Here is a 10,707-nt window from a genome sequence, read left to right as displayed (position 1 = left end):
TCCACAAGAGTTATCGGCTCCTTCTTTGTCGAGATAAGTATATATTGCATGATCACAAAGTCGGTCTGTTTTAAACCTTTTGATCGATGATGGCATCTATTATCCAATATCCTGTTCCAAACATTCGTTTAAAATCTTTTAATTTGACTCGATGATCAGGGGATCTTGACATTGCGCAGGCAAAGATTGATTGGAATTTCAAAATGGGAAATGGTTTGTGAACAACTTCACACAATTTCCAGAAAAAAAATACAAGCAATGGAAATTGGGAATTCAAAAGAAGAGTGAATAACAAATATCTCCTTCAGGTTTAACAAAAAAAAATTATATCCCAAGGTTTCATAAAGTAACAAACTTCCCCAATTTTTATAAATATTATGCAAAACAAATTCTGACAATATATTTGTGTGTAAATACCATTTTACACTCACTTGTAACATACTTTTCAATACAAAATCTATCTAATATGTCAGGTATACATTATTAAAATATAATCATAAAAAAAATATGAATTTAATATTAAAAATACTAGGAATAAAAAGGAATGAAAATATATAACAATTATTTTTAATTTTTAAATTCATGGATTTTCATTTTAATTCATAAAAGTATGCTACATATAAGGGTAAAATAGGTATGGGAAATATATAACAAATTATTTTTAATTGTTAAATTCATGGATTTTCATTTTAATTCATAAAAGTATGCTACATATAAGGGTAAAATTGTACTTGCAAAAAAAAATTTGTGTAAGAATTTGTTTTTCATATTTTTAATGTTTTATCCAAGATTGGGGATTTTTTTATGATTATACGAAAATCTTGGATCCGTTCGATTTTATTAAACCTGAAGGAGCTATGGTCTTCACTCTTCACTACTCAAAAAGAACACAAACACAATGAAAGGGGTATTAATGTAATTATGCAAAAGTGTGGGACTCCTGTGGAAAACACTTTAAATTCTTCCACACAGGCAGACAGCCTCAACGCCAGTCTCAACTCAAAGCTCCAAAACGCAAAAGCACACTCTACTTTTGGCGCTAATATCCAAACCTCAAAACACGAATGGGAGAAGAAGAGCAACAAGAAGAACAAATTGAAGTTACAGAAACTACACAAGAGAGCCAGCAAGAGTACACGTGGCCTGTGATTAAGTTCGATGTTCCTCCACATAGATCCTACCATTTCTATAACCAGTTCAGGACCTCCTCAAACGCTAACAACTTCCTCAAAGGCATCAAATGGTAACTGTTCCTGCATTTTCTTGTTCTGCTTCAGCTCTTATTTCATTTGTTTTTTTTAGCTTTTTGTTTGGGAATTATTTTTTATTTTAATTTTGGTAGGTCACCCGACGGTTCGTGTTTTCTCACAAATTCTGAGGATAATACGCTTCGCGTTTTTACGTTGTAAGTTTTAATGTTGTTTGAATAAGCTCTTCATTTGCTTTTAATTATGAAATCACTGCAAATTTTGCTTTCAAGTACGATAAAGTGTAACAAATGGTTTAGTTCTGTGCTTTATCTGTGGTTATGACTATGAGATATTTTATGGTTGCTATATAATATGTTGATTGTCTATCAGGCCGGATAATGGAGGCGGAGATGATATTAATGCTTGTTCTTTGGCTAATGAACAAGGTAATGAAAGTCAATAGCATTTTGTTGAAATGCTTACATATTAGGAGAATGAAAATTTTGGCTAATTGATCATGATGTTGAGCTGATTTTAGGCTGATGGGCTCTCATGTCATAATATTTTAAACTATAGTTTACTGTTGTGTTACTCTTATGCTTTGCAGATTCTTTTGATGCAAACCTTGTTGTGCGTGAAGGAGAGTCTGTATACGACTTTTGTTGGTATCCGTACATGTCTGCTTCAGGTGCATAATTAATCTTAATTGATGGAAGGATGTTTCTGCATGTGTGCTTGTGTATGTTTTATGTATATGTTACTTCTAGTTATGGTGGAAGGGATTTTAATTTTATTGATGTTGCGTGAGGTTGGTATTTGATGTAACTCTGGTTCCTGTTTCAGACCCAGTTAGTTGCGTGTTTGCTAGTACCACTCGTGACCATCCGATTCATCTTTGGGATGCTACTTCTGGTCTGGTACTGATTTACTTTCCTCATATATAATGCTTTCTGCTAATGATATTAAGTGGTTCGGATACTTCTTGGAAAGTTTGAAAAGGCCTTGTAGTACACTGAAATGGCACACTGCTTATATAGTGTATTATGAAGGCATTGTAGGTCTCATCAATTCGCAAATACTATATATACTGTGAACACCCATTTCAAAGTATTGCTGAGATAGCTTTGCTACCCCTTTTGTGATTTGTGTAACTATATTTAGTCACTGATCATGATTACTGACAGATGCGTTGCACATATCGAGCATACGATGCTGTGGATGAAATCACTGCTGCCATCTCAATTGCATTTAATCCTGCTGGGACTAAGTAAGTGAACAACTCTTTGAAAGCTGTATGATTTGATTGATGTAGCTATATGCTTTTTCTTTTGTGTGTGTATGCTTGTAAATAATATATCTTCTTTGTTATGATTGTTGACACTCTGCCTATAGGATTTTTAGATCATTATGTAGGTAGTCTGCAGATGGTGACTTTTGTTTTAAAGACCCTTTCAGTATCTTATAGATGAACTTTGGTCAAGTGCATTATTAATTTCTACTCTTTTCATTAACCGTGATGTGTTGTCATATTCTTTGAAGTTTTTATCAACCATATGCTTAACTAGGTCACCATATAAACTTTTTTGGTCTAAATTGTCACACACCAAAAAATGGTTTTGCTAACTTCACTTTTTTATCTTGTAGGATATTTGCTGGATACAACAAATCTATAAGAGTATTCAATATACATCGCCCTGGTAGGGATTTTGTGCAGTACTCAACCCTTCAAGGAAATAAAGAGGGTCAAGCAGGTATTATTCCTGGTTTATCAACCTAAATGGAGTTATTAGGTGATTAATAAATGACGAAGTATCTTGTTTATTAACTGCAGGTATAATATCTGGAATCACTTTCAGTCCAAGTCATACAGGAATGCTAGCTACAGGTTCATACAGTCAGACTTCAGCAATCTACAGAGAAGACAATATGGAACTTTTATACATTTTACATGGTCAGGAAGGTGGGATTACACATGTAAGTTAGCACTCATCTGGCAGCATCTGACTGATTGAGTAGGCATTCATCTGTATATGCTTGATTCTGATTATAAATATCAATGAATAATGGTGATTTTTTTTTTTTTTTTCCATTCAGCTCCAGTTCTCGAAAGATGGAAACTATCTTTACACTGGAGGTCGAAAGGTATTGTCCATATACATTTTTTATTTCCATGCAGATTATGATTAATTAATGTGACAGAAAGAAGATCCAAATTTTTCTTCCTTTCCCACCACCCCACACCCCCTGCATTTATGTGGAAAGGGTCAAAGTTGAGAATGAGATTTGTTCTCATAGATGGAAACTCCTGCTACCTAAAATTAATAAACATCTACTGCTGTGCATTTATATTTTATTTCCTTTATCAATTTTTTAGAATAGATGATACATTTCTGAGGAATGTAAACTTTTATTATCCTTAACATTATAAAAGGTGAATGCGTAATTTATTGCCGTTAAGTGGATACACATGATGTTAGCTGTATGATCAGGCTTGTGGTTTACTCCCACAGGTTTAGGGTTTGAACCCCTTAATGGGCACTTATATGGCCAAAAGACCTTTTTTTTTTTTTCTGTTTCTTGAAGATTGTAAGGTTCTCTGGGAGTTCCAGTGTCGAACTGGGGTTTGCAAAGCAAGTTCAAGGATATTTTGGATAATAAAAATTAAAAAAAAAAAAAAAAATTAAATTGAAGTAGATACATAGCTGTGACAAAGGGAAATGGGAGTGTATTTTAGAATTAAACTTTATACTTGATATTTTCTCATGGGATAAACCATTCAGTCCACTCCTGGTAATATCTCCATGTTTTTGAGAAAGATTGCATTGGTTTCACCCTTCACCTTGGTTTTCTCATGTGTATAATTGGTTCATACCATCTAAATATTGGAGCGGTATTGTTAATTGTAAAGTATTTTTTCCTCTAGTAAAGTGAGACTGCCCATACATTCTAACAACCATTCAAGTGTTCTACCTTCATCCTGTGCATCCCATGTTTTTACTGCAGTTTAATTTTATTGCCTTCAGGTGGGACAATGCTGCTCTCTCTATTTGCACGTTATTTTATGAGCTTTTGGCTAGCTTAACCATGATGCCTTTTCTTATAAACTTGGCACTTTAAATTATTGCCCAAGATCACTTGTACTTGTAGTTTGTTCAATAAATGCAGTTCACAAAATTCAATATTTGAAATTATTTTGAAGGATCCTTACATACTATGCTGGGACGTGCGAAAAGCTGTTGAAGTTGTGTACAAGTAAGTATTTTACCTTTTTTGGGGTATCCTTTTGTAAAGGACAAAATGAATAGGCAAAATAAAATTATTTAAAAAAAAGAAAGAAAAAAGCAACACACTACAGGACAGCTTCAACTTAAGAAAAATTACAAAAAATGAAAAGGAATCAGAGAGATGAAATCCATTTTTTTTTTGAATTCCATGAGAAGCTGCACAAATAATGTGCCCCGTGGTTATATTTTACAATTGGGATTTTAAGTAATCATGGCTTCTCCTTTTTCTCTAGTTAAAATGCAAACGAAACTCCCACCCAGCCCTCTGGGAAGAGAAAAAAATGTTGTGAGGCAGCTGGTTGAGCATTTAAATGCTTTACTTACATGCTTCAACCTCCCACCTAAAGAGGAACTCCATGGCCAACTGAAGCAATGCCCAATAATTATTGAAGTTGTGAGAACAATAACCTGATATCTGAGTTGATAAGCGCTCTGTTATGCTTCAATTATGTAAAATCTGATACAGAACAATGTTCTACTTTGATATATAATGGGTTAGTATCATTATAAGGTAATATTTTGTATACAATTTCTCAATATTGGTAGAATGAGTAAAATAGGCTTGCATTTTCCTGAGTGTTGTTTCTTGTACTTTAGTTCTCTTGTTGCACAATTACTTTAATTTTCTCTTAGTGCAAATTTTATGTGAGCAAAACAAGTTATGACACTGTAGTGCCTTCACTTTTTGACATCATGTAATTATTTTGTGCACCTTGTTATTAGGTTCTACAGATCCTCTGAATATACCAATCAGCGGATATTGTTTGATATTGATCCCTCTGGTCGACATCTAGGAACCGGTGGTCAGGTATCAAATTTGATTCTGTTAATTTTTCTTTGGTGGAGTAAAGAGAATAGACCATATCAGGCTTTGGGTGCAATAGCTCTCAACAATAAATGATTGGTTATATCCTCATCTTTGTAATTTCTGATTCCAGGATGGTTTGGTTCATATATATGATTTACAAACTGGGCAGTGGGTATCAGGCTTTCAGGCCGCAGCAGGTATCACTAGTCCATGTCATTTAAGAATGCTTAATTTGTCTTTTTGTCTTTTAGTTTCTTCTATTTCTAACCAGTTTTTTTTTCATTCTGAGCAACTTGCAGATACTGTTAATGGTTTCTCTTTTCATCCGTTTTTTCCCATGGCTGCCTCATCATCAGGACATCGAAGATTTGAACTTCCCGATGATGGCAATGAGGATTTCCATTTGAGGGGTATTTCCAGTAACCATGTTACTACAAACTATTCTCTGCATTTGGAGATTCCTTTTATTATTACTATGTCTTTCCTTCTCATGCCAGTCTTGTTTATCATGCTCTTGTTATGTTCTTATGGCTCTGTTTTTTGTTTCACTCTTTGTGGTTGTTATTACAAGAATTCTGTGTTCTTGTCTCTGCATGCCACACGTGATGTCATAATGTTATGTTCTTTTCCAAAATGTGATGGAAAGTACATAGGTTTAATCTTAATTCAGTCTGTTTTATGCTCTCTTTCTCTACAATATCTATATATTGCTTTAGTTATCATTTAATGGTATAGCTAAATCCATTTTGTCGTCCCTCTCTAATGCCTCAGGTATCATTTAAAAGTTTATCTGGGAAGTTTTGCTACAGTAATGGGTTCCAGAATATTCAATTAATGTTTTTTGGATGTTTTGCTACATATATGATAGAACAGGGAGAGGAAGACGAATAGAGTAGAATAAGGTGAGGGAGAAAGGAGAAAAAAATAGGAAAATAAAAATATCTTACCTTACTAAGAAAATTAAATACAATAAGAAAAAAAAATAGTTTACCCAACTAAGAAAGTTAAATTAGCAAAAATTAAAAGAACTTCAAATAAGGAATAATTTGATTGAAATATTAGAATACCTTATACATCTGTTGTGTATGATTTCTGGATTTCTGGAATTTTGAAGCGCAATAGTAGGTGTTTTAAAACATGTTAATGGCCTTATACATCTATTGTGTATGATAATCATAGATAAGTGTTTTTTTGCACGTGCATGAGCGTTTTTGCTCTATCTGATGTAGGTGATGAAAACTGTGCTGCTGTATGGAGTTTCTCATATACTTCAAGAATCGAAAATGCTGACAATGTCATCGGTGGTGACTTTAATAATCAAACCGAACATGAAAACCTCCACCAGGATCCTTGAAAAAATCACGGCATTCAGCTAAGTAGAAACTCTTCGTCTCATATTTCATGATTGTCTGAGCTGAGTGGGCATGGTTTGCTTGCTGTTGTACCTTGTGGCATTTGATTCAAAACCATTCCAACATTGATAGTCTACTGAGAAGAATTCTTAGTTCTCTGTGGCTACATGTAAATCAGATCATTAGGCGAACTTAGATCATGTCTAGTAAATTGTCATTTGGATGCTTGAACTTGTAATTTTTCTTATAATCAATTGATTAATTATCATACCTCACCTCACCAGTCATCTCTTGTTGGTGAAATGTCAAGTTCATTGTAAGGTAGAGGCTTTGTTATTTGAACTCGTAGTTCTCTTCTTAATTAGTAAGAAATGGAGTTATTAGAGTCTAAAAAGGTTGCGCCAACCTTGTCTCTTGTGAAGAATTATGAGCAGGTTCAGTTGCGTGGTAACCTTAAATTCAGATTTTTAAGTATTTGCAAAGACACTGAAAAGATTTTGAATAAAAACTGATACCTAATTATTTTGTATTTATCTATAATAATTTAGTGGGAAGTGATTTTTTTTTTTATTTCAAATATTTATTTTGTTTGATGAAAATATACTGCTAAAGCTGAGGAGAAAATAATCACACGATAAGAAAAAAGGATATAAGTTTGAAAATAGACCATAAAAAACAAAACTAATAAAATGGGGATATGTTTTTTGTTCATAAGATAGGGCGGTCCTACTAGCCCACTCATCAGCACAAAATAAGCCTCTTTGGACCATCTCCAGTCACAACCAAATTGTTGCAAGATTCACATCAAATTGGTGTAATTTTTTCTTTTTTTTTTTTATTTCACTATTGTATCTGTAATTCATTGCATTAAATATTATATTAAAAAGAATATTTTTTTAAATATTTTCTTTCTTTTTCTTTTTATTAATAATTAACAATTAATCTATTTTATTAATTATTTTTGTATATATTAATTAAATATTATGAATGATATTTTTATTAAATAATAATAATTTTGAAAATTATTCTAATTTAATAAAATTAAACATTTATTTAATCAAATAAACATTATATTTAATATAAAAAAAATTACATCTAATATAAAATACCACCAAAAAAAAAAAAAAAAAAAAAACAACAACAACGCAAAAATAAAATTACTAATTTTATTTTTTTAATTAGAATATTATTTTCACAAATAATCAATTAATGCATTTCGAAGAGCATGGTGAACCTCTATATTCTTTATTTGTTTATGTTGAGTAAAAAAATTTTGAAATCGGATTTGAATTCCATAACCGATCCAAGCTTGTGCGAGTTTTTTCAAAATGAGCAATAAAAAATTATGCAAAAAAGAGCTCAACAACAAGGTCAAGGATCTCAAAATAGCTCTAGTTTTTTCCAATATTTTGATGATTTTAGAGGATCTGGAACTAATCTACCGGAATACTAAATTGTTATTGTAGTTTATGTTGTATTTTCTTTTAATTTTAATGTTTTTAAATTAGTACTAATTTTTATTTTGAGTTATTGTAGTTTAATATTTACATTAAATAAAGTTTTGGTTTTTAATTTTTCATCATTTTTTTAATTATATAATTATTATAAATTTATTATTATAAATAATAATCAAATTAACATAAATATAAATAACAAAAATAAGAAAATAAAATATATTTTATAGTAGATAAATAGTATCACACCAAATTAGTGTGGATGGATAGTGTTACACTGAATTTGATATAACATTGTTCACTTACACTAATTTAATGTAGTTTTTTATGTTGAAATAGAGCACATTTTTCACACCATTTACACTAAAATGACGTCGGGTTGGAGATGCCCTCTTACAACAACTAAACCTCATCTGATACAAATACCTACTCCACAAATATTCACGAACCATTTCTCTTTGTTCTTCCCAAGACCAACTACCATGAACAACTTTGTTTTGTTTATATTTGTTGACTTAATTAGAGAAGATTATATATATTTGGGAAGTCAGTATTACATTAATCAGAGCCAATAATACTAATTGGCCAACTGTTTTTTCTGGGATGAATCAAATTTACAATTGTTGATGCTTGATTTTGGACACCAATGACTTGCATGTATAAAGTGTTAAGAGAGTCTTTGAAATTACACATGATCGATTCATGAGATTTGAATATGATACTGAAATTATATATGTTACAGAAACATAAATAATAGACTGACAATAAAGGTTTTTATAGTGGTTCGGATACTTAAAATAAATCATACATCTACTGTTATTTTATTATTCTTTGACTACTTTTATGATATTGCCCGTAAGACATACAAAGATGAATAAATACTTTGTTTTACATACAGAAATAATGAAGTTCAAATCTATGTCTAGTTCTCATCAGTGGCAGACCCAAGATTTTTGTCCAGGGGAGGCCTCCGTGGCTCCGCCATTGTTTATCAAACAACTAGTGAAGAATTTAAAAAAATCATCAAACCTTGAGCAAAAGAAATAATATAATATCAATAATCAAAAAGAAAATAATACAACAATACAATACTTTACCACTTGAATAAATCTATGAGAAGCAAAACCTTGAGCAAATTATGTTGAAAATAACATTCAATTCACAAGGAAACATAAGAAATTTTTCACGTGCAAAAACCTTTTCAATTAAAGAGAGCAAAATACCACAGTAATCTAGCGATCAACTTAAATCCAATATAATTAAACGAGTTTACAACAATCACAATCCACCAAAAATATTCTACACAAATTTCGTATTTCTCCTCTTTTTTTTTCCTTTAAAATATTATAATATAAATTTTTATGACTTTGATCAGCCCTAGCCTAAGTTAAATTCAACCAAAACTTAAATTAAGTCAATCTTGTCTTGACTTTTAATATGAATTAATAACAAAATGGGAAATTTACTTAGTATAAACATAGATAATAACTTCTTTAATAGTTTTGAACAGCTAAACAGTGACGTTTGAAATGTAAGAAAATGGTGGGTGGAGAGTGAAAAATAATATTCAGTAAAATATAGTTAAGGTTTAATTTGGGAAAATGAGAACATTCTTAAACACAAAATAGACTTACAAGATCCATGCCTTTTTCCATCAAATTAGAATAAAAATCCTTCAAAAAATAAGCATGATCTAACACTAAAATAAACTAAAATAAAATGAGCAATACACATACCTAAAACTGAGAAAACAGAAAACGAAGCTAATTGTGGCACCTTGATGAGTGAAAACTTCAACAATTTCAGTTTTCAAAAGTTTTATTAACGAATAACATAGAGAAAGTGAAAGAGAAAATGAGAGAATAAAAAACTGTAAGGATAAAATCATAAAAAACAGATATATGTAGAAAAAAGTTTGAGAGAGTTTTAAATTTTTAATATAATGTAAGCGTAGAATATATATATTAATAAAAAGTTTTATATGAGTTTGAATATATATATATCATATTTCTCATTTTTTTTTTTTAAATATGAAGATAGGTATATATATATATAATTTTTTTATAAACCTATATAAACAAATTATTTTTAAAATGTGAAAGGGGCTGGCTCTGCCCCTGGTTCTCATATGTTCAACCTCCCCTTCTCGTGAAGAAAGATATTTATTTATACACATTTTAGGTCAATGTAATGAATGTTTCTGTAAGTTATTATGATACATGGTGACCACTCCTTAATCCTTATCTTTTTATTTTGATAAAGTTAGGACAAGTATGCAGTCCTCATCCACTCATAAACAAAACTTGAATCTGTCGGGTTAACAACAGTCGTATCTCTTCTGTCTTAAGGTGATGTGACAGCTTTTAGACAGCATAAAGCTTTCCTAAACTCTGATTAATTGGTGCTGACATCAGCACGATCCTTTAGACACAACAAGAATCATTCAATTAATTAGTCTTCGATTCTATGTCCATTTCAATGATCTCCGTTAATATCACAACTCATTATTTATTTCCTTTATAATAATGAAATATATAATAGATTTTCCAGTCCATTTTAAGATGCTAACATTTATTTATTATTTCCATTAAAGGCAAAAACTTCGCCGGGACATTACAA

The 10,707-nt window shown here is 31.0% G+C and overlaps 1 protein-coding gene across 1 annotated transcript; it reads left to right on the top strand.

Moving 5' to 3' along the window:
* Positions 1-998: 998 nt before the first annotated feature.
* Positions 999-6,897, top strand: LOC116135198 (telomerase Cajal body protein 1). Its single transcript, XM_031420904.1, has 14 exons — positions 999-1,243; positions 1,343-1,405; positions 1,581-1,636; positions 1,798-1,878; positions 2,034-2,107; positions 2,375-2,457; positions 2,835-2,941; positions 3,022-3,164; positions 3,285-3,332; positions 4,390-4,442; positions 5,198-5,282; positions 5,413-5,479; positions 5,582-5,692; positions 6,512-6,897. The coding sequence occupies exons 1-14, from the start codon at positions 1,065-1,067 to the stop codon at positions 6,634-6,636; spliced, it is 1,275 nt and encodes a 424-aa protein (XP_031276764.1). The 5' UTR covers positions 999-1,064; the 3' UTR covers positions 6,637-6,897.
* Positions 6,898-10,707: the final 3,810 nt, after the last annotated feature.

This window comes from Pistacia vera, unplaced genomic scaffold, assembly GCF_008641045.1.
Source record: "Pistacia vera cultivar Batoury unplaced genomic scaffold, PisVer_v2 Contig296, whole genome shotgun sequence".
Lineage (NCBI taxonomy): Eukaryota > Viridiplantae > Streptophyta > Magnoliopsida > Sapindales > Anacardiaceae > Pistacia > Pistacia vera.
Note: the sequence above shows the minus strand (reverse complement) of the source record. Positions and strands in the feature narration are given on the sequence as shown.

What these genes read in the sequence shown, in the direction of transcription:
- LOC116135198 (XM_031420904.1), top strand. Translation starts at nt 1,065, where the DNA reads ATGGGAGAAGAAGAGCAACAAGAAGAACAAATTGAAGTTACAGAAACT. An exon ending in AGGAAGGTGGGATTACACAT is followed by an intron (nt 3,165 to 3,284) that starts GTAAGTTAGCAC and finishes TTTTCCATTCAG; the next exon opens with CTCCAGTTCTCGAAAGATGG. An exon ending in TTTACACTGGAGGTCGAAAG is followed by an intron (nt 3,333 to 4,389) that starts GTATTGTCCATA and finishes ATTATTTTGAAG; the next exon opens with GATCCTTACATACTATGCTG.